Here is a 24,980-nt window from a genome sequence, read left to right as displayed (position 1 = left end):
CGTTCTTGTTTTTGTTAAGATGTATAAGAGAAATTGCACTTACAATGTGGCAGATGAGTAATTGCATTTCATAATAGTGAATGGGGATGGAGGCATCCTGGAGGCTTTGCAATCCGTATCGGTGTACAGCACAGCGGAGAGCGTTCCACTCAGACCGGAAGGGACGTTGCTGAAGGGCCGGAATCTAAGTCAACGCGTTTCACCCCTCCAGTGTGCGTCTGTCTGTGAATGCCTACTGGGAGGGGTGAAACGCGTAGACATGTGGCACTTTTCCACTGCAAGTACCGGCTTGGCTCTACTTGGCCTGGTTTGTTTTTCCACTGCTGGTACCGCATGGTACGGTGGTGTTGGAACGGTTCGGTACGGTATGGTTTGCTTTTCCACTAAAGTAGTACTAAAGTTAAGTGGGTGGGATAACGGGGTGGGTGGGATTCTCTGACCAATCAGTGGCTAGTAGTGACTGCATGCAAAGGATTGTGGGATATGGTACCGGTATGGTACCTCTTGGAACCACAATCGAGGTGGTACTGTTTTTGAGAGCCGTACCATTCGGTTCCATGCAGTGGAAAAGCGCCGCCGTACCATTCCTACACTATACCATGCGGTACCAGCAGTGGAAAAGCACAAAAGCGAGCTGAACCGTTCGGTTCCATGCAGTGGAAAAGCCCCAGTAGATCCCGACCCTTCAGCAACGTTTCTTCTGGTCTGAGTGGAACGCACGTGGAAGTGGAGTGGAACTAACTTGTCTAATTTCTGAGATACTGAGGTTTGGGTTTTCACTAACTGTAAGCCATAATCGTCAAAATAAAAAAAAATATTTGAAATATATCACTCTGTGGGCAGCGCATCTATATAAAATATATGCGTTTCACTTTTTGAATCGAATTACTGAAAAAACTTTTTGATATTCTAATTTTCATGAGATGCATCTGTATATTGAGGAGCACAGGAAGAATGGGATCAGAGACATCTCATGGCTGGAACAGGATAATGGAAATCCTTGTACAGGTGGAAATCTCTAAGTAAGCCTTATACTGACTTTTCCCTGCTGTGGTATGAAATACATTTGAGTAAGAAATGAGATGACATGGGCTGCTGAATTTTCCATAGGAGAGGTATACCCCCCTCCTTCCTCTAGTAGAGGTGGGGCAGTCTGAAGAAGTCAGGTACACACAAGCTGCCAACAATCATGCCAGTAGTACTTTGCACTCCTATTAGGAAGCTCCTAATACGTTATTTAAAGTGATTGTAAGCAACCCCTGAAATATTAAAATAAAGCTTATCCTTTTATGGTGTGAATTTGCCTCAACCCAAAGCACCCGGTGTGATTTGTCTGCTTAGCCATACCTCTGCTATCTACATGAGTCAAGTCTGACAGTTTAAGGCAGGCCATATATAACTCCTTTTCTTTTGTTGAACCTGCTGGTTGAACGAAAATGAATAGTTTTTTTCCCCCATCCACACATTCGATGTGGATGGGGTAATCTCTCCTGCGGAGCTATTGTATTCTGACTAGGCATACACCAATATATCGGCCGCCGAAAATTATAAGGCGAAAATAGGCTTATCTGGGTTTTGTGGATATTGCCCGCTGATAAATGGAATGCGCTTTTGCAGTGATTTTACTTTGTTTATGGTGCATTTTTTTTTATAGGTCATTTGACTCAAACTGCATAAACTTAACACGAGTGTTGATGTGCTTTTACTGCATTTTTAATGTATCAATGGAGAGGTGCATTTTTGGTGTGTGGTGATGGTGTTTTTTTTTTTTTTCCCCTTTTTCTTTTTCCCCTGACTGATGCACTAAAAAATGCAGCAAACAGGATTTTTAACATGCAACAGACCATTGTGAAGGCATGCATATAATTTTTACAGGGATGCATTATTTCTTGAGCTGTTCTTGCCGTGTGTGAAAAAAGCCTTTTGGCTGTAAAGGTGCCTGTTGTGGTCGAAAATTCATATTTAAATTCCTGACATTGACCCCTTAGAGTCGGAGCCTGTCAGCCCTTTAAGTGGTTCAGAATGTTGGGGATGGGGGTGTGGCTTAGGGTCAAGGGACCGTGATTGGCTGTCACGACAGTCACATGATCGGAAAGCCTCCCGATCACAAGCTGCGATTGGGACCATTCCATTAGCTGCTGGTAAATGTGCTGGGAGCGCAGAGGGCACGCGATCTCAGCACAGCTCTTTTTGCACTAATGCACGCAAACATGCGTTAATTAGTCTAGTCTAATATAATACTATATATATATATATATATATATATATATATATATATATATATATAATTTCGGTTTCAGCACAAGAATTTGGAACACCACTAATTCTGACAAGTGTGGAGAGTTTGCTGCCATCAGAATGCGCTCAACATAGCCTGTTGTTGCTGGTAGCACTGAGAGAGTTCACAACAGACATGTTGTGCAAAATTCAAGTGGGAGATCAATTTCTGTACAACCAGCCTGCCCAAAGATGGATCAGCCAATCCCTGCTGAACCGGTGGATTTTTGATCCATTTATGGCTGGCTTAAAATGTAACCAAACCAATTGAACAGTTTAAACAAAAAAAGTTGCATTCTCAGCATGCCGTGAAGGCTAAAGCCCCGTACACACGTACCGATCGTCGTCATACAAACGTCGGCGGACGAAAGATCTGCCGATTGTACGCTTGTTAGTATGGTGCCTCCGACAGCTGTCTGCGCACATTCTGCGGACAAGAGTCTTTCTTGCAAACATGAAAATTTTTGTATGCCGACACCAGAACGGACGATTGTTCGCCAGTCAGTACAGAATTCTGCCGACAGACCGCAGATTTGCAAGACTGGGCATGCTCAGAAAAGAAAAAACACAGGGAAAGTTAACCATTACATGACATCACTTCTGCAGTCAGCTGAAGTCGGCGGACAACATTCTTGTGCTGTCTTTGCACTTTTCAACAGACATCGACATCCCGGGGAGAAAAGACGAACGTTTGTATGACGACGATCGGTGTACGGGGCTTAACCTTCACATTTGCTTGTGTCCCCAACCAAACGATCAATCCATCAAATAGCTGGTGTCCTAACTGATCACATGTGCAGCACCATGGCTTCCTTAGCTGAAAAGGATAGGAGGGTTTACTTCTACAATAGACAATCTGGTAGACAGTTTGCTCCCCTCCAGCACACAGGTGGTGATTGACCGCTTCGGTTGTGCATGTTTCTAGGGCTGCAACGAATTATTTTCATAATCGCTTAGTTGGCTGATTTTATTATTTTGAATAATCAACTAATTGGATAATGACCTTAAAAAAAAAAAGTGTGGTGTATAATTTAGTTAACCACTTAAGCCCCGGAAGGTTTTACCCCTTTCCTGACCAGGGCCTATTTTGCGATTCGGCACTGCGTGACTTTAACAGACAATTGCACGGCCGTGCGACGCTGTACCTAAATTAATTTGACGTCCTTTTGTTCCCACAAACAGAGCTTTCTTTTGGTGGTGTTTTTTTTTTTTTTTTTTTTTGATCATGCGTTCTAAACAAGAAGAGTGTCAAATTTGCAAAAATAACAATATTTTTCACATTTTTTTTATATGAAATTCCCCCCAAAAAATGTAAGAATCAAAATTTTTTTAACATTTTAGCTAATTTGTTTTATGCTACATATGTTTGGTAAAAAAAAAATCGCAAAACGTATTTTCTCTAGCGCTCATTGACAGACGTAGTCCTCGGTGATACACCACCTTCGGGTTATGTTGCCTCCACAGGAGCAGGACTAGACAGGAAATTAAAAAGCTCTGGCCACACCCTAGGGGCAGTCCCAGAGGGTATATCCTCTCTCTCTCTGCCTCAGCAAATCAGTTATTTTCTGTCTAGTTAGGAGTAAGGACCTAGACACCTTGCTGGGATCTTAGGTCCTGGCAAGAATTTTTTCTTAAAGGATTTTTTTAGACAGCTTTTTTTCTCCAGTGTTCCTGTGAGATCTTCAAGAAGCAAAGGACCAACCCAGCCAAACCCGAAGCAAAGGAGTACACAGCCTGAAGGTGCGCCCCCACCCGGTTTCAGGGTGGGGGGACGTTTTCACCGGTATTCAGGACATTAGATCGAGCATCAACCACTACTACCGGTGCGATTCTTCCCTTCCAACATTTAAGTACTACAGGAAGCGGTAATTACCGTTCCCTGAATAGATCTTTTCCTTTACCTTTTCCTAAGATTAGTCCCGATACCTCACAGGAATCGGATCTGGTTGACCAGATAGGCCAAGTAGCCTCTAGTCGGGTGACTTCGGTCCCTGAGGTTCAACCAGAAAAGATCACCTTTCCTGATAACTATCAGGTATCTGATAAATGTGTGGGAACAGAAAACGACCAGACTTTCTCGGATGGTCGGGGCCAGATACCTCTAGGGACGCCTGGTTCAGATCCAATCAGCGCTAGTGGTCCTAGAAATTCTAGGCTGGCCTCCTCAAGCCGGCCTGGCCGACTTGGACATGTTGGTCGTAGACGTTCCGTGGGAACTTCGTCTCAGGGAGTGTCTGTGGTCTCAAGGACCAATTTACCATCATGCTTTACAGTCGCTGGGTTTAATGGCCTGGCCATTGAGACCCAAGTACTGAAGGACAGAGGTTTGTCAGCTTCAGTCATTCCTACCCTTATTAAAGCAAGGAAAGCGACTTCCAGCAAAGTCTATTATCACACATGGAAAACTTATATTGCGTGGTGCGAATCTTTAGGATTTCCTCCACGTACCTATTCGGTGTCTCGAATATTGGCCTTTTTGCAACAGGGGGTTGAGCAGAAGCTAGCCTTGAGCACCATCAAGGGTCAAGTTTCAGCATTAGCAATCTTCTTTCAGAAGCCTTTAGCTACCAAATCCTTGGTGCGGAATTTCATCCAGGGGGTGCGGCACCTGGCTCCTCCAGTCCGCGCGCCCTTACCGCCTTGGGATCTTAATTTGGTTTTGTCGGTTCTACAGAAACCTCCCTTTGAAAACATCAGGGAGATTCCCTTGATTACTTTATCCCAGAAGGTGGCCTTCTTGGTGGCTATTACTTCTGCTCGCAGGGTGTCAGAACTGGCTGCATTATCATGCCAGTCCCCATACCTAGTGATTCATAGGGATAAGGTAGTACTTCATCCTAAGCCATCTTTTCTTCCCAAGGTGGTTTCAGATTTTCATCTGAATGAAGATATTGTACTACCTTCCTTGTGTCCTCAGCCCAAGCATCATCGGGAACATGCGTTGCATTCCTTAGATGTGGTTCGGGCAATCAGGGTATACCTGAAAGCTACGGAATCATTCCGTAAGACGGATTCACTTTTTTGTGATCACGGATGGCCCCAGAAAGGGTTTGCCTGCATCTGCCGCGACCATTGCCAAATGGATTAGACAAACGGTGGTACAGGCTTATTCTATTAAGGGTCAGAGTCCTCCGTTCCCTGTTAGGGCGCACTCCACTCGAGCGCTCAGTACTTCCTGGGCCTTTCGCCATCAGGCGTCAGTGGTCCAGGTATGTAAGGCGGCCACCTGGTCGTCAGTACATACCTTTACAAAATTCTATAAAATTGATGTGACGGCATCGGCGGATGCCTCATTTGGCCGCAAGGTTTTGCAGGCCGCAATTTGAGGAGACCGGTGGTCTACCTCGAGGGTTTTTTTCTGTTTGAAAAAAAAAAAAAAAAAAATTTGTTTTCTCTTTTTTTGTTGAGTCTCATCATTAAGGATGAGCATTGTAAACTTCTAGTTGGCACCGGTTGGGCCTTCTAGATTGGGATTTGATTTCCATTTTCCCACCCCTCAGTTGTGATACTGCTCTGGGACGTCCCGAAGGTGGTGTATCACCGAGGACTACGTCTGTCAATGAGCGCTAGAGAAAAATGGATTTTTGTAAAATCTTACCGTAAAATCCTTTTCTCTTAGCTCATTGACAGACGTAGTCCCCGCCCCTCTGTTTTTTTGAGTTGGGTTAAAATCTCTAAAGACTGCTTTTTCACATAACTGATTTGCTGAGGCAGAGAGAGAGAGGATATACCCTCTGGGACTGCCCCTAGGGTGTGGCCAGAGCTTTTTAATTTCCTGTCTAGTCCTGCTCCTGTGGAGGCAACATAACCCGAAGGTGGTGTATCACCGAGGACTACGTCTGTCAATGAGCTAAGAGAAAAGGATTTTACGGTAAGATTTTACAAAAATCCATTTTTGATTGGTTTGCGCAAAAGTTATTGCGTTTACTAACTAAGGGAAAGATTTTTGTCATTTTTGTTTTTAACGAGTAATGGCGGAGATCTGCAATTTTTTTTTTTTTTGCTGGACTGCGACATTGTGGGGGACAGATCGGACCCTTGACTGACATTTTTGACACTTTTGGGGTTACCAGTGACATTACTGCAGTAATCAGTGCTATACATATGCACTGTTACTGTAAAAATGACACTGGCAGGGAAGAAGTTAACTTTATTTGAGAGGGAGGGGCTAAGTGTGTCCCTAGGGGCATGTTTCTAACTCTGATTGGCTGTGGCTACTAGTGTAAGAACAGAGATCAACGGTCCTACATAGTAGAACCGTCAGCTCTCCATTCTTACACAGGGGAGAATGACAGGCAGCTTTGTTTACATCAGCCGCCTGCCTTTCTTCCGCATGTAATGTACAATCGCGAGTGCCCGGCGGACATCGGGTCCGCTGGGCACGCGCGCGGGGGGGGGGGGGGGGGGTCCGTGACTGCGCTTCGGGCGGCGTGCGCTCGCTCCCTAGAGCCTCGCAGGCTAGCGACGTAGTCCTAAGTCGATTTGCCTGTGAGGGGCTGACTGCCGCAGTAAATAGTCGTGCGGCGGTCGGCAAGCGGTTAATATGTAAAGTTAAAAAAAGGCAATTTGTTCCTAAATATCTCTATGCAGTGGTAAATATAAATAGCCAACTACTGTATATGGTTAGGGAGCAAAATCTCTAATCCACTCTGAGAATAACACAGAAGAGATATACTGTATAATTGGAGGTTGAATCTGGTAAATATCATCTGACTCGGAATTAATCTTTTCTTAAAAGTGTTTTGACGATTTACAGACAGAACTGTAATATATGATGTATGACGGACTCCCTTGTCAGAGGCCGGTGGTTTGATAAAAGCTCCCTGCGCCTGCTGTCACTTTTGCTGGCCATACAAAAACAATGTCTTCCTTCAAAAAAAGTTTAATTTTAAGAACATTTTGTTCAATTTTTTTAATCCTTAGTGGGGTCAAATAACATTAGTTTTCGATCAGTGACGGGAAGATTCAAAAGAGAATAGAAAACTTCTTGGTCAAAGGAAAATTTCAGACAGGGAATGTGGTTTTTGTTCAGAAATGACGTTCATTTTTTAACTGAATGTTAAAAGCAGGTGAAATTTTCAAACATTCTTTCATTTAGGGAATGTACAAAGATTTTTCGTATTAATATGTTTGTCCGAAAATCGGTGTGGCCAGGCTTGGTTCACACCTATGCAGTTTGCTTTTCATGCTTTTTGCTGCACTTTGCATTTATGCTTTATTTTTTTGGCCTATTAGGCATATTAAAAAAAAGCAACAAACATGTTATACTTGCGTGCTCTGTGTAATGGTTTTTCACAGAGCAGCCCTGTTTCTCATCTTCTGGGGTCCCCCACTGACTCTTCTGGCTCCTCCTCCTACCTTCAGAGTGCCCCTATAACAAGCTGCAAAGTCTAGTGTAGAGCAGGGATCCTCAAACTACGGCCCTCCAGCTGTTGCAAAACTACACTTCCCATGAGGCATTGTAAAACTCTGACATTCACAGACATGACTAGGCATGATGGGAATTGTACTTCCTGAACAGCTGGAGGGCCGTAGTTTGAAGACCCCTGGTGTAGAGCATGGGTGTCCAACCTTTTGGCTTCTCTGGGCCACATTGAGTGTAGACAAATTTTATCAGGCCGCATATAAAATATATACTATAGTTAGTTAAGGTATATAATAAAACATTGCAGCACATTTCCCGCGCTGCTGCGCCCCCCCCCCCAGCACTAATTTAACACAACTAGTAGATGATCCCCTCCGAGGCAGCCTCTGCCTACAGTTAGTTGGAAGCCGCTGTGGCTGTGTCCCCGACTCGACTTCCTCCCCAGCAAAAAAATAATTAGTCAGGGGGCAGTGGGCCGCATTGCCTGCGGTTCCGGGCCGCAGGTTGGACATGCCTTTAGAACCACTCACTTCCTGCCCAGGACTACATGTCCCATGTGAATGTATGAGGAGCAATGCCTCAAGTTCTAAGGCACTTACTGACATGTATGGAGGGTGTACTGAGCTGTATGTGTGCTGCACTGTGGCTTCTGAAACAAATAATGCATTCTGTATGCAGGCCAACTAAATGGTTGACCAACGAATCGATTAGGAAAATAGTTGACAAATATTTTCGATTAGTTGACGATTTATCAATTCGTTGTTTCGACCCTACATGTTTCCTATAAGACCCCGTTCACACTCGGGCGACCTGTCAGGCGACCTGGTCACCTGACGGGTCGCCGTAGGTCGCCTGCCATAGAGAAGCTGTGGACCCGTTTTAATAGGAGCAACACAAGTCACTCCGACTTAGAAAAAGGGTCCGGAGCTTCTTTGGGGCGACCTGGAGCGACCTTTATTGACTTCAATGTTATGAAGTCCGTGCCGGCCGCTCCGAGGTCGCGGTGCGACCTGTGAGGTCGCCCCGGCAAGTCGGATCGCCCCAGTGTGAATGGGGTCTTAGACTGTGTAGATGGGGTGTCTTTTGCCCTCTACAGGTCTATGGCCTCCGATTTACATTAGACTTTCCTGAGCGTTTCAATGTGTGTCACATGTCACATCCCCACCCCCTGCCTCTGGAAGCTTAGAAATGCTATGTAAATGTTCTACTTTGGCTGTAGAGCAGCGATTGCTGCAGATAAACAGGTACCATTATGAAGGAGGATTTGTTTCATCTTTGTATCACCTGTGGCCAGTCACTTCACTGGGTTTATGGAGGGGTTTACAACCATTTTTAAATTAACATATTTATACAACAGCAGTATTTAGACTTGTAAACTTTTTGAAATAATTTCTTAGTTGATTTGATGTAATATTTTTATACTGTCTCCTTGATGTATAAGCGAAGGATGCATTTTTCCCCCTACAGTAAAGGCTTTTAAACTGATGACGGAGATGTGGGTGCATTTAAGAAACTGCTTGACGAATGACTAATACAGAACAGGAAGGAAAGACTGCCTTGCCTGTACCTTTTGCATGTTCTGCAAACTGACGTGTTTATATTGTTCAGTGATGTGTACACGTGTTTGTGTGTGATTTTTTTTTTTTTTATTTTGCATTAATAAGTACCTTTTTGTTAAAGAAAAAGGGTTACATTTAAAGCCCAAGTCTGGTCAAACATTTTTTTTTTCCCAATGCCGTGGGGCTATTCCTGCACTGCACTGGTCCACTGCTCATTTTGCATAGGGGTGATGAGCGCTCCTCTTTTGTTCCACTGGAAACCGACGCTTCCCCCACAGTCCAGTGGTGGGCTGTTCCTGGTCCATGGAGCCTGCTTTATAACGTTTGAAACAGTCCACAACTTAAGACCTTTGGAGAGCAGGGAGTGCCGGACTGCTCTGGTTCTAGGAGGATCAGAGGTTTAGATAAGTATATCTCCTATTTCCTAGAGCATGGGTCTCCAAACTTTTCAAACAAAGGGCCAGTTTACTGTCCTTCAAGCTTTAGGGGGGTTGAACTGTGGCCTGTGGGGGTAGAAAATGTCCCAGGCCCAGCATCAGTGAGAATAAACATGGCCTCAGGCTTGGTGGTCAGTAGGAGGAGAAGTACCCCATTAAAGGCATCAGTGGAAGAAATTGTACCCCTTTGTGTCAGTAAGAGGGATAGTTCCCCACCATTAATATTAGTGGGAGGCATAGTGCTTCATCATTGATATCGGTGGGAGGCAAATAGTGCCCCAAGGGCTGGCTAAAGGCTAGCAAAGAACTGCAGTTGGGAGACCATTGCCCTAGCAAAGGACTGCAGTTGGGAGACCATTGCCCTAGACAAAAAAAAGAACAGTTAACCCATGCAGTGCCTGGAGATGGGCTTTAATTGCTTGCCGACCGTATCGCTTCGATATCCACTGCGCTGGATCGGGTAACTAGCATGTGATCCAGCACTTCCGAGTTGGTGTGCTACAGGAGGCTCACTCCCACTGTGACTTTTTGTTAATGGGGGAATCGAGCGAAAGCAATTCACTCAGTCTATGGCCGGCCTATGTTGGAGAAAATATACTGATGACCACAAGGTCTGGTGGTTTGTACTGGATACACACCATAGGTGGGGAAAATATTATAGATTCGTATGTAAAGAAGTGGTTTTGTGTGTAAGGTTACACAGTGAGATTCTTTGTCCCAGATCCGTACAGAGGACTACATCCCTTCATATCATTTATAGCATGAAAGTTGACTGAGGGACATAAAATATTTCCATCTTGAGCACAACGTTTTTCTACTAACAGGATAATTAACCAGAGTATGCACACAAGCAGCGGGTGCAGGAAGCTGCCATTAGCAGGTGAATAGGAGATCGCAGCCGTGCACATCAGACTGGCAAAGTAAAATGCAGGCAAATTACCCGTGACATATTTTCAAAGGTCTGGTTCCCATCTATGCGGCTGCATTTATAGACTATAAAACATGAAGTTCCCTGAGGCTTGTTGATTTGTGGTAAAGGTGACCTGTCTGCTCCTCCTTGTCTAGTTGTGGTGTGTGTGTGTGTGTGTGTGCTTCAGTCTGCATCCACAGGAGTGACATATGGTGTGCCAGCTATCAGCGGCTGGACTGACCGAATTAAAACTCACCACTCTTGTCATAAGTAGTCCCAAATTCCAATTATTCTTTGTTTTATATAGTTTGTCCACATTAAGCCTAACATCAGATGATTTTATTTCTTTTATTTATTGATGGACACAGCTCCTGGTATTCATAACTATTGGTTATACTGCCCCCTACAGGAGTAGTACACTAGGCAGAAATGAATTCTGGCTACACCTATGGGCAGTCCCATGGGGTATACTCCCTCTCTGCTATAGAGACACTCTATATATTTTTTTTTTTTCTTCCCAGTCAGGAATAAGGACCTATTTTCTTTCTGTGATCTTGGGTCTTGTCTGTCTTTTTTTTTTTTTTAGATATTTTTTCTCCTGGATTTTTCCTGCCGGACTGGGCAACGGGCTGGATAAATCTAGATCCAGTGGTCACCCCAGTCTGGCCAGCGAGCACATGCAGCTCCACGCTAGGTCAGCACCACTAGACGGGTGCTGGCCTTTTAGTTAGACGCCTTGCTAGGTCGCTTGCAACCAGGTCTTGGCCTGAGTCGCAGAGTTCCTCCTGGCCGACAATCCGAGCATTATGATGGAGAGGGGTTCTGTCTGGAGCGGTGCCCACCTGATTCCTGGTGTGGTGAGTACTTTTTCTTCCGCAGGCTACTAAAGGCAAGGAATCTCATCTCATCTTAGACGTGGGCCTTCCTTCTCAGCTCATCAGGAGTTTTCGTCCCTCAGGGTCAACAGACAAGGGCTCGAAGCCGTTCAGGGCCTCTTCAGGAGCATCCAAAGGAACCTGGTCTTGGAAGCCAAGATAGGGTTTCTCCAGACCCATGTACAAGTAGGGAGGAGCATTATCAATTTGTTGCATTGCCCTTTGGTCTCGCCTCTGCTCTTCAGGGTCTTCAAAAGTGTTAGCCCACAGTGCTGTCTTTGCTATGCCAAAGGGGGATCGTCGTACTGAGCTATTTGCACGTTCTTCTTCTGCGAGCAGTGTCTTCCTCTTCTCTGGTGGAAAACCCTGGAGATCACAATACGAACTCTGAGGGAGTTCAGCTGGATTTAGATTTTTCAGAAGTCTGCTCTTCAAAGCTGGACTATCTGGGCCTTACTCTAAACTCGGCCTTAGCCAGAGTGCTCCTTCCTCTGGACAAACCCCAGAAATTGCAGGCTGAAATTCGCCTCCTGCTGTCCAGCAGATGGTCATCCCTCCGGACTTGCATGCGGGTGCTGGGCCTGGTGGTGTCTACCTTCGAGGTGGTTCCGTTTGCACAGTTCGATATGGGATCCCTGCAAAGGGAGATTCTGACCAAATGGGACAAGACTCTGCAGTCTCTGGGCAATTGGATCCGAGAACGAAGGAGTCCCTGACATGGTAGCTTCATTCTCTGGCACTTTAGCTGGGAAAGTAGTTCCTCCCCTTGTATTGGACAGTGGTCACCACGGATGCCAGCCTGTCCGGCTACGGAGGCGTCCTCTGCAAGCATTCTTCTCAGGGGATCTGGACACGGCAAGAGTCGAGACTACCAAGCAAATGTCTTGGAAATCCGAGTGATCAGACTGTCTGGATCATTGGACGGATCGTCTTCAGGGTTGTCCAGTGCGCATTCAATCAGACAGTGCCACAGAAAGTGTCCTAGCGGCTCTGGAGGTAGCTGGCATTCTAAGGTGGGCAGAACAGTTCATTCCAGCTCTCTGCTGTACACATTCCCGGGGTTGAAAATTGGCAGGTGGATTACCTCAGTTGGCAGGCGTTGGACCAAGGGGAGTGGTCCCTTCATCCGGAGGGGTTTCATCAGTTGTCTCTGATGGGGTATCCCTGAGGTGCATCTGTTTGCATCTCGGCTCAACAGGAACAGAGGTTTGTGGCTCAGCCAAGGGATGGATCCTCTGGTAGACGCGTTGGTGACCCCGTGGGGTCATTATCGCCTGATCTACGCCTTCCGTCCTCTGAAGCTTCTGCCCAAACTCCTGCGCAGGAGGGATTTTGGTCATCCTAGTGGCACGGAGCACGCCGATCTAGTGCAGCCTAGTCCCTGACGTTCCTTGGAAGTTTCCTCTCAGGGAAGATCAACAGTCCCAAGGATTGATCTTCCATCTTGCTTTACAGTTGCTGGCTTTGACAGCTTGGCTGTTGAACACCAGGTGCTAAAGGATAGAGGTTTGTCTGAGTCGGTGATATCTACGTTGTTAAAAGCTGGGACATCTACCTCTAGGAAGATCTACCATCGTACATGGAAGACGTACATTGCGTGGTGTGAGTCTCTTGGGGTCTTAAATGTGAGTCTCCAATTTTAATTGAAGTGCCCTGTCCCTCCGAGCTCACACGCAGAAGCGAACGCATACGCAAGTCGCGCCCACATATGTAAACAGTGTTCATACCACACGTGAGGTATGGCCACGATCGTTGGAGTGAGAGCAATAATTCTAGCCCTAGACCTCCTCTGTAACTCTAAAACTGGTGTTTTGTAGAAATTTTTTAAAGCGTTGGCTATGGAGATTTTTAAATACCAATGTTTGTTGCCATTCCATGAGCGTGTGAGCGTGCACAATTTTGAAGCCAAACATGTTTGATATCTATTTACTCGGCATAACATTATCTTAAACATTATAGAAAATACCTGGGCTAGCTTTCTGGAAAAAATTGCATTTGTAAGACCGCTGCACAAATGCGGTGTGACATAGTATTGCAGCAATTTCCATTGTATTCTCTAGGTTCTCTGCTAAAAAACAAATGTGTTTGGGAGTTCTAAGTAATTTTCTAGCAAGAAAATACGGCTTTTAACTTGTAAACAAGTGGCAGAAAAGGTGGTTAAAAAATAAAATGTTTTCATAATTTAGACATTATTATTAAGCCTTTTTGTGATTTAAATCAACTTGATTTAAATATAAATCCCCCTGTATAGAAGCAACAGAGGTGTAGGCAATGTGTGTGCAGGAGCCTGACACTACACCCGCGATCTGCTGATCAAGTGTGCAGTGCTTTCCAGGCTCCAAATGCAGTCAGTCAGTCAGTCAGTCAGTCCAAAGTTAACGACATTCCCCCAGATCCGTTCGCAGTGCGAACTGTCAGTACGGACATGAATCGGATCACATAGGTGTGAACACCCATGTGATCCGATTCTGGTGCGGACCAAAAAAGGTCCTGTGTGACTTTGGTCCGAATGCAATGCAAATTCAGCCATACAATCTATATGGCTAAATTTGCAACGCACTGACATCGCATGTGATTTGTAGAGCAGTGTGCTGCAAATCACATGTGATGTCTGACATTGCACATGTGTGAACTGGGACTTAACATCAGTGTAACATAGCTGGCTACGAGAAGGCACTTCAAGAGATATAGCTATATAAATATATGTATATATACACGTGTATGTATGTGTGTAGATAGATAGAGGTGTGTGTGTGTGTGTGTGTAATTATTTTTTCTTCCCAATTTTAAAAGTTGCTGGTTGAAAAAAATGTTCCCTCTGCGACATTATGCATAAAACTACACAAGCGTGAATCCTTTGAGAAGGGTCTAATGTGTAATATGCACGGGTGCTTTGAGCTTTCACTTTGAGGATCATTAACGTTTCTCTCTTTTTTTTTTTTTTTTTTTCTCCTGCAGCCGACAGGTCAAGTTCACATCACCTGAGACCATCGAACGCAATACGACGGACTTCTTCCTTGGACACCATAACTGGAACCTACCTGAGCGGGCACTGGCCTCGGGACCCTCATGTGCACTACCCTTCATGTATGAATGACAAGTCCACACAGGTAATCTTTTTTTTTTTTTTTTTTTTTTTTTTGAAACATGCACTAATAGAATAGGTGAACATTGCTATCATGGCCTGATAATGCCAGTTGCCTTCTATGCCAGTCCTATGGCTTCAAGGTTTTTAGCCACTGACTAACACAAGCAGGCCCATCAGAAGTGCTGACTTTAGCCTTACTTTGCTTGTTCCAGGTCAGTAACAAAGGAGTAAAACTGACATTTTTCAAAAGGTCAGCAGTTGCAGGCCCCATATTACTATGTGCGAGTTTCCTTGTGATTTTTCTTTTTTTATAAAAGATTTTTGCAATGGCAAATTTCTTGGTATTTTGCACGATATGTAGACTTTTCCCAACAGTCCTCTGCTTCCTAATAAGCTTACATCGTCCCTATCCCTGCCAAGATTGAAAGCTGAAATCTCTAAGGCAAACAGCAAATGCACAGATGAAATACTTTTATAAGAGCTGTTGTATCTGGCAAAGAATTCATATTTTTGACCATCCAGTACTGAGATTTACACAGCACCGCCCTCTCTGCTGCAGTTAAGATAAGTTCACTGTTTTGTAACCTGTTACATATGCACCGACCCTGCACATCCCCCAAAACCCCCCTCCTAATCCCCCCCCCCCCCATTTTGACAGTGAACGTGGGGTCTTCTCCCCCCGCTCACTGTCACAATCTCAAAAATAAAAAACACTGGCTTTGTAGGGTTCAGCCTACCCGACCATGCCATTTTTTTTTTTTTTGGGGGTGAATGTGAACTAAAAGTACTGACAGCCTTTGTGGCTGTCAGCTTGTAGTTCTCAATTGAGTAATTCATTGAGTCTTCCTGTCAAGTGTAACTAGCCTGTATCTGAGGTAGGGGCAGATAACTGCACAGTCTGCAGGAACGTGACATTAAACCTGCAATCGGCTGATTGTGGTTGCAATGCTTTACAGGGTCCTAACAAAAAGTTTCCCTGAATGGCTCTAATGCAGAGCTAATGACTGCCTGTGTTCAGTGCAGCTTTACTGTCCAGTAGGCATGGTACCCGGTAGCAAATGGAGATCACTGGAGTAGCAGTTCCCACTACGAGTTCCAGCTTCTACAGAGATTGTCCAGGTATGGCACATACGACTTACATTGGCCCAAGCTGGACCAGTGTAATTATATAAAAATTGCTATACCTAGATTTCAGCTCTAATAATTGTTCAGCAACATCACAAAAATGGCCAATACAATTTGGGGACATAAGCTCCCCGTTCATCAGGGCTTTAAAAGCTTAATTGGACTTGAGCACTCTTGCTTGAACAAAAAAAAAAACACACACTCTCTCTCTCTAGATATAGATATAGTGTGTGTGTGTGTGTGTGTGTGTGTATATATATATATATATATATATATATATATATATAATAGTGGTGCACCAAAATGTTTGGTTGAAAATGGGTTAAAGATGCAGATATTAATGATGGCCACCGCGGGCGCAGGGCAGGTTTCAAAAGTCCCGCCTCTGGCCGGCGGCCCACCTCCCGGTGATGTTACTACTACGACTATGTGTATGAATGAACTAACACACCGGGTGGGCGAGCGGCCGCTAATGGCTATAACTATGTGAACCTTTCACTTTCCTATCAGGCGGGTATCTCCGCTGACAGGGAAGTGAAGGGCTCACTTAGTTATAGCTATTAGCGGCCGCTCGCTCGCCCGCCCGGTGTGTTAGTTCATTCATACACATAGTCGTAGTAGTGACATCACTGGGAGGCTGGCCGCCGGCCAGAGGCAGGACTTTTGAAAGGAAGGATACAGCGGGAGCGGAGAGTTTGCCTGCCTGTGACATGGAGGTGCTGACAAGTAAGGAGATTGCATCATTACGGTGGGGAGGGGGCGCTGAGGAAGGTGGGGGGAGCGCTGAGGCGAGGTTACCAATGGTGGGTTAATGTATTGCCACTGCTGGTCGCTGATGCATTAGTGACCGACCAGTGGCAGTTAATTAACCCCTTTGTGCTTCATTAGTGCAACCAGTGTTAATTAACACGGACATTGGTTGCACAAAGGGGTTAATTAACTGCCACTGGTCGGTCACTAATGCATCAGCGACCAGCAGTGGCAATTCATTAACCCCCTCATGCTGCATAATACAAATACTATTGGTAATTTAACCACTTGCCAACCCGTCACAGTACATATACTGCGTCAGGGTGGCAGCTACAGGTGTACATTGCTGCCTGTTTCTGGTGTATGCCCCTGTTCTATCTATTTTAATATCATTTGGGGGAAAAGGTCATTTTCGGTTTTCGGCCAAGGGCATCCTGCATTTTCGGTTTCGGCCCAGAATTTTATTTTCGGTGCATGATAGATCTATATCTATCTATATCTCTGCAAGAAAAAGTATGTGAACCCTTTGGAATGATATGGATTTCTGCACAAATTGGTCATAAAATGTGATCTGATCATCATCTAAGTCACAACAATAGACAATCACAGTCTGCTTAAACTAATAACACACAAAGAATGAAATTTTGCCATGTTTTTATTGAACACACCATGTAAACATTCACAGTGCAGGTGGAAAAAGTATGTGAACCCTTGGATTTAATAACTGGTTGAACCTGCTTTTGGCAGCAATAACTTCAACCAAACGTTTCCTGTAGTTGCAGATCAGACGTGCACAACGGTCAGGAGTAATTCTTGACCATTCCTCTGTACAGAACTGTTTCAGTTCAGCAATATTCTTGGGATGTCTGGTGTGAGTCGCTTTCTTGAGGTCATGCCACAGCATCTTAATCGGGTTGAGGTCAGGACTCTGACTGGGCCACTTCAGAAGGCGTATTTTCTTCTGTTTAAGCCATTCTGTTGATTTACTTCTATGCTTTGGGTCATTGTCCTGTTGCAACACCCATCAGGGCCGGCGCTACCATTAGGCAGGTTAGGCAGCCGCCTAGGGCGCACTGCCACCTAGGGCGCCTGACCACTGATTTGCCTACTCAGCCTCCCTCTCTGAGTCCTGCCGCCGCCTGTGCTGTGTAGCCGCTCTGATCACTGAGTGAAGGGGCGCTGCGGCAGCACTGAAGGACCGAACTGATATCTGAGTCCTGACACAGCACTTACAGACTCAGTGAAAGAACAGAGGCTGCCGTGCCTGTATGATCAGGTAAGTGATGGGGGAGGGTGCTCTCTGACAGTACGTTTCTCTGTAGATGAGACAGGTCCTCCCTAGTCCTGGGCTCTCATGGAAGGAGAGGGTGGGGGTGGGGGGGGATTAGGTGTCTGCATTCTCCTACCATACAAAGAATCGGGGGGCGGGCCGCTCGTGCAGGGGGTGTCACATCCTGGAGAAGGTCAGAAGGTGGAGACACTGGAGAGAGAGAGCTGGGACATCTACAGAACAGCCGATCTCAGTACATGCTCCTCCCCCCCAGCAGTCCAGTTTCCTGTCTGTCCTGGCAGATCAATGACATGCGATCGGTTCCCCCATCCACCCCACACACACAGACTCCTTTCCCTGAGGAGAGGACAGACAGTGAACAGCATAGGGAGCCGTGCATAGCAAGCCCCGCCCCCTCCCCTGCAGCCCTGATCTCCCATACGTTCTGTTCGTGACCCCAGCTGGGAGAATCTGGGGATGATCTGGTGTGTGGATGAATCTTCCCTTCTGAGTGCAAATCCTAGGGGTAAAAGAATATTCCCAGACTCCCATACATTACACACACTGCTATGAAAGGGGCTGGGAGGCAGCAGATTGAAATATAGAGCATACAGCAGCTCTAGATCCCAGCTGCCTGAGCCCAGAGGAGAGCAGTCTGGGGTCATAATTGTGAGTAGCAGACATAGTTACCCCCCTCTCTCTCACACTTACCCCCCTCTTTCTGTCTCCTCTCTCTCACCTCATCCCTCTTTCTCATCCTCTCTCTCTCTCTCTCATCCCCTCCCTCTCACCCCCCTCTCTTTCCCTCCCTCTCTCATCCCCATCTCTCAGCACCCTCTCTAATTCCCCTCTCTCATATCCTCTCTCTGTCTCTCACCCCTTCCCTTTTCTCACCCCCCCCCCCCATCCTTCATCTCTCTCCTACTTTCCCATCTCCCCCATCTCTCTTTCCCGCCTATTCCTATCTCTCCTCCTGCTTTTCCTTCTTCCCCCTTCTGTAGGAGTTTATGTATTTCAGGTTCTCAGTAAAAATCATGTTCTGTCAGTAGATTTTCCATGTTTTATCGGTTTAAAAAAAAAAAGTTGTGGCAACCCTGTCAGGAAGGCGCTGATGGGAACCAAACAGCTGCATAAGGCAAGTAACCCATCAGTCATGTAACCAGCAGGCTTCCTTTAGGGCCGGTTCACATATGTGCGGCTGCGGCGATCGCATGTAATTCGGAGCGCACTGCTCCTTCATTAAATGCGATCGGATGTGCGGATGCAAATTCAGCCATACACTTTGTATGGCTAAATTCGCACTGTGTCCGCACAAAAGTCGCACATGACCCTTTTTTCCAGCCGCATCAGGATCGGATTGCACAGTGGTTCACACTTGTGCGATCCGATCCTGTGCGAACTGTCAGATCGCACTGCGATATTCGATCAAACTGGGGGTGTCGTTAACATTTAATTGACACCCCCTGCGTATCGCATATGGTAGTGTGAACTGCCGGGGGTGCGTTTGTGATGCGGGAACAGGCTGCGAATTCGCTGCCTTCCTGCATCGCACAAGTGTAAACCAGCACTTAGCCCCTGAAAACCACACCCCATACTTGCTGCAGTACGCACTGAACATTTTTCTCTGGCATTAGGGCCAAAATTTGGATCTTGCACATAGGCCCACTGCTTTCATAAAACACCCTGGTTGCATATAAAGATGGCTCCTGCACAGCAGCCATCTTTAAACATGGAAGTGCTTCTACAGAAAGAATCCCGGGACTTTCTTACAGGCTATGCTGCAGTAGATTGTTAAAATGCCCCCTCTATGCAGCTGAGCTGCAACAACCAAACGATCAGGCTCACGAAGGTTCCCGAAGGTATGGTAGGGAAGCTTTCTTGGATGGCTGTCACCTTTGAACCTGTCAGGTGTTTGGTGACTTTCCAGCAATACCAATGTGAATCTCTGTGAGCCTAAGCTGCAGTCAAGAATTGGGGCCCTTCTGGGCAGCTGAGCTGATATGTGGAGGATGGCTGCCACAAACACATGTGGGCAGTGCAATATGTAGGTGGGGCTTTGTGTTAGTGTGGCTTGAGTGTGGGAGGGGACACAGGGGACCCCATGATCTCCTTTTGCCCAGGGGCCCCATGAGTTGTCAGTCCGACACTGGGGGTGAGTGTTTATTATCTGCATCCTCCCATCTACAGGACGGTACCAACTCACTACAGGTCCTCTTATATCAGAGACTATGGGGCTCACCCACTGCATGGTGACAGACAGGTCATACTCTGTGACCTGTCCGTCTCTCAGAGACTCTCTGGTGCCAGTCCAGAGCTTTAGAAGCAGTGATCGTCCCTGGTCCCTCCCATGATCCATGTGAAGACCAGTTACTACAGCCAGCCAGCTCTGCTCTGTCCTTCTCCCCTCCCCTTTATCAAGCAGCAGAGCAGACTCACCTATCTGATCAGTGGAGCTCAGGGGGGTCGGTACCTGGAGGTTTGTGTGAGACAGAGCTGGAGAAGCATGGCTGCCTAACTTTCCTTGTGCCTGGACAGAGAGAACCATTGGCAGCAGAGCCCTGGTGGTAAGTGAATAATGAAAAACACATTGAGATTCTTTAACTAACTCTATAGTGTGTATACATATAACTTATATGTGTGATCTCTCAAATGTGTGATGTATCTCCCCTCCTCCTCCTCCCCCCTCCTCTCTCCCTCTCCCCCCCTCCTCTCCCCCCTCCCCCCCTCCTCTCCCCCCTCCCCCCCTCCTCTCCCCCCTCCCCTCTTCCTCTCCCCCCTCCCCTCTTCCTCTCCCCCCTCCCCTCTTCCTCTCCCCCCTCCTCCTCTCCCCCCTCCTCCTCCTCCCCCCTCCTCTCCCCCTCTCCCCCCCTCCTCTCCCCCCTCCCCTCTCCCCCCTCCCCTCTTCCTCTCCCCCCTCCCCTCTTCCTCTCCCCCCTCCTCCTCTCCCCCCTCCTCCTCCCCTCCCTCCTCCTCCCCTCCCTCCTCCTCCCCTCTTCCTCTCCCCCCCTCCTCCTCCCCTCTTCCTCTCCCCCCCTCCTCCTCCCCTCTTCCTCTCCCCCCCTCCTCCTCCCCTCTTCCTCTCCCCCCCTCCTCCTCCCCTCTTCCTCTCCCCCCCTCCTCCTCCTCCTCTCCCTCCTCCTCCCCCCCTCCTCCTCCTCTTCCCCCCTCCTCCTCCTCCTCTTGCCCCCTCATCCTCTGCCTCCTTCTCCTCCCCCCCCCCCCCCTCCCGCTACCCAAAGCTCCATCCCCACCACCTCTATCATATTCATGGGCAATGTGAAGGGGGTGGAGTCAGGGGCGGAGACAAGGGGGGGCGGCAAAATAAGGTTTCGCCTAGGGTGTCAAAAATCCTTGCACCGGCCCTGACACCCATCTTCTGTTGAGCTTCAGCTGGTAGACAGATGGCCTTAAGTTCTCCTGCAAAATGTCTTGATAAACTTGGGAATTCATTTTTCCTTGGATGATAGCAATCCATCCAGGCCCTGATGCAGCAAAGTAGCCCCAAACCATGCTGCCCCACCACCATACTTCACAGTTGGGACGAGGTTTTGATATTGGTGTGCTGTGCCTCTTTTTCGCCACACAGTGTTGTGTGTTTCTTCCAAACAACTCAACTTTGGTTTCATCTGTCCACAGAATATTTTGCCAGTACTGCTGTGGAACATCCGGGTGCTCTTGTACAAACTGTAAACGTGCAGCAATGTTTTGTTTGGACAGCAGTGGCTTCCTTTTGTGGTATCCTCCCATGAAATCCATTCTTTAGTGTTTTACATATTGTAGATTCGCTAACAGGGATGTTAGCATTTGCCAGTGACTTTTGTAAGTCTTTAGCTGACACTCTAGGGTTCTTCTTCACCTCATTGAGCAGTCAGCAGTCTGCGCTGTGCTCTTGCAGTCATCTTTACAGGACGGCCACTCCTAGGGAGAGTAGCAGCAGTGCTGAACTTTCTCCATTTATAGACAATTTGTCTTACCGTGGACTGATGAACAGCAAGGCTTTTGGAGATACTTTTATAACCCTTTCCAGCTTTATGCAAGTCAACAATTCTTAATCGTAGGTCTTCTGAGAGCTCTTTTGTGCGAGGCATCATTCACATCAGGCAATGCTTCTTGTGAAAAGCAAACCCAGAACTGGTGTGTTTTTTATAGGGCAGGGCAGCTGTAACCAACACCTCCAATCTCATCTCATTGATTGGACTCCAGTTGGCTGACATCTCATTCCAATTAGCTCTTGGAGATGTCATTAGTCTAGGGGTTCACATACTTTTTCCACCTGCACTGTGAATGTTTACATGGTGTGTTCAATAAAAATATGGCAACATTTCATTCTTTGTGTGTTATTATTTAAAGCAGACTGTGATTGTCTATTATAAAAAGAATTGTGCAGGTAAAGGAAAGCCAGCACCCAATTGTGATGTGCACACTTATGCGCTTACCAGAGGTCAGTATAATCAGAGCGGTGTATGAATCCAAGAGGAGCAAGATGGACCAAATTGTTTCAGGGATTCTGACTCAGATAAACCTGATAAGCTGACACCAGTAGGGTATATATAGCCTGATATAGGGAATATCGCCAGGGCTTGCTGCAAGTTGATCCCAACTCCAGTACACATAACGAAATGTAAAAGAGCATGTCCCATAATGGGATACCGCAGTGTAAGGTAGCGTGCTAATCATTCCCGGGTTGCCTGACGCGTGTCGTCAAAGAAAATGACATCAGAGGCATGCCCTACTGGTGTCAGCTTATCAGGTTTATCGGAGTCGGAATCCCTGAAACAATTTGGTCCATCTTGCTCCTCTTGGATTCATACACCGCTCTGATTATACTGACCTCTGGTAAGCGCATAAGTGTGCACATCACAATTGGGTGCTGGCTTTCCTTTACCTGCTCAATCTGGATCTGGGATCTTGCCTTTTTTCCCTTTATGGACTCTATTTTTGGACTTTTATGGATGATTTTATTTGTTTATAGTGTTTGGCGCTACTACATTTCTTTTTATGCTTATCAAGTTTTATCTACTTTTTAGTTGGCTGCCTACACTTTTTTTATTCACATATATGTCTATTTTTATATATTTATGTGATCAATTTGATTTGTTTTTGAGTCCAATTGTCTGAGCGCAGATATCCTACCTTTTTTTTACTTTGTGATTGTCTATTGTTGTGACTTGGATGATGATCAGATCACATTTTATGACCAATTTGTGCAGAAATCCATATCATTCCAAAGGGTTCACATACTTTTTCTTGCAGCTATGTATGTGTGTGATACAAAACTATTCTGAGGTTGTGGCATTGGTCTGCACATTTGGGTGTAATCACCCCTATCTAAAATTGTTTAAAGCGGAGTTCTGGCCTATTTTGCAACTTTAGTGATTCCTGGAGTGCTCGCTATGCTGATCAACAATTGGGCATTTTCAATTTTTTTAGGGGGTCCCTTACCTTATTTTCAGGGCATTTTTGATTGTACTTCCTCCTCCCCCCTCTGTGGCCGCGGCCACCGACATCACTTCCGCCTTTGCATTGCATCCTGGGAGCGGTTTGTCATCACTCCCAGGAGGCTGGAATCAGGAAGAACTCCCAGAACACTCCCTGGAATCAGGAAGGAGGACACAGCAGATTACACTACGGCTTCAGATGCCCACGTCCAGACATCGTTTTTTAAAAGTAAAATTTTGACTAAAATCCAATACTGTACACCTTGTAAGTATGAGAATAGCGGTTCTGTAAAGGGCGATGGATTAGTATTATAGGGGTATTTTTAGTTAAAGGTATTTGAGGCCGGAACTCCACTTAAGTAATTCTTTATCAGTGCTCATCGCCTGCAGTATAGAATAGTAGCTTTTAAATGTTCATCCCATTTAAAGTCTGTGAGTGTGGCATCACTAACAGCTGCAGTTGCGTTTTTTTGTATATTGAAATGGCCTTTGATGAAATAATGCATGAAGACATCATACAATCTGCTCTTTGTAGTGAGATCTCATTAACATGCAGTAGATATTGTAGGTCCCTCCGCAGGCTGTTTTGTGTGGATGATCAGAGCTCGGTGCATTGTACTCTGCATTGGCCAAATTATTTATGAAGAGTGATTTGTCAGCCGGCTTTGTTTGTATATAGTATGTATTGCTACTCTAAATGTATCTGTTTGCCTGCAGTGAAACATTAAGCTACTTGTCAGGCGACTTGTCAGCCTGACAAGTCGCGCTCCATTGACCGCTATAGGACCCGTTCTAATAGGAGCGACCTCAGAGCGACTTGCATAGACTTCCATTATGTGAAATCCATGCAAGTCGCTCCGAAGTCGTGGTGCATGGTAATGCACAAGTAGCCCCCGAAGTCATGCAGAGTTGTGTCGCCTTAGTGTGAACCGACTCTAAAAGAAAATCCGAGCTAAACAAAACAAATATTGTCTTAATTCTAGAGGCATGGGTTCAAGATCTGTGCAGTAATCCCCAATTTAAACTATTCTGGTGTTAAGAAAAGTCACTACTGCTGTGCGTGGGGAATGGTCTTGTATCTGCCTTTCTTCAGTATTTTTTTAGCAGGCAGTCTGTAGTGGGTGGGGCCTGCTTGGATCAGGGAGGGGGGAATGGGAGTGGGGAATCCCAGCTCAGTGAGGGATTTAAGGATGGGAGGAAGGTCCGATTGTCCCTGGAGGTTACCCAGGTCCACCCCAAAGAAAACCACCAAAAGGGGTGAGGGGGACTGTACTATACTTACCATTCCATAGTGCTGGTAACGCTCCAGACAGAACTCCTCGCCACCAAAGTAGGGAAGCTGTCAGCCACAGGACCGCTGTGACTCAGACCCCAAGCCCGGGTCAGATGCGAGTCGTTTAACTCGCGGCCAACCTAGCGCCTAGCTGCAATCTGCACATGCTCACTGGCTGGGCTGGGGGGACCACTGGATCTGGATTATTCAGCCTGTCACCCAGCCCGGCAGTTGATTGTAGATATCCCGAAAGAACAAAAGATGCAAGGAAGAGGAAAAGTGCTAGGACCAGAAATCTCACCCGGGAGCCTAGATCCTTACTCCTGACTAGACGGGTTACAACTGATTACCTAGAGCAGAGAGGAGGGGTTATATACCAGCTGAGGACGGCCCATGGGAGTAGCCAAGTGTTTGTTCTGCCTAGACCTACTCCTGGAAGAGGCAATATAACCCACTAGTTATGATTTATGGAGCGCTGTGTCCGTCGATGAAGGAAAGACATTTCTTTATTAATTTAGGCCAAAATGTTTTCCCTTACATGTCCTTGGTAAAAAAAAAAAAAATCTTACCTATAGGTAATATAAATATCTCCTAAACTTGGCAAGTTTAGGAG

At 46.2% G+C, this 24,980-nt stretch overlaps 1 protein-coding gene across 1 annotated transcript in view; it reads left to right on the top strand.

Moving 5' to 3' along the window:
- The window catches only part of GLCCI1 (glucocorticoid induced 1), a 175,662-nt gene that overhangs the window by 46,373 nt on the left and 104,309 nt on the right, over positions 1 to 24,980 (top strand). The window contains exon 2 of the mRNA XM_082258801.1: positions 14,382 to 14,533. Within this exon, the coding sequence (XP_082114927.1) occupies positions 14,382 to 14,533 (152 nt within the window). The remainder of the gene's footprint in view (positions 1 to 14,381; positions 14,534 to 24,980) is intronic.

Source organism: Pelophylax lessonae (assembly GCF_965119305.1).
Source record: "Pelophylax lessonae genome assembly, chromosome: 5".
Taxonomy (NCBI): domain Eukaryota; kingdom Metazoa; phylum Chordata; class Amphibia; order Anura; family Ranidae; genus Pelophylax; species Pelophylax lessonae.
Note: the sequence above shows the minus strand (reverse complement) of the source record. Positions and strands in the feature narration are given on the sequence as shown.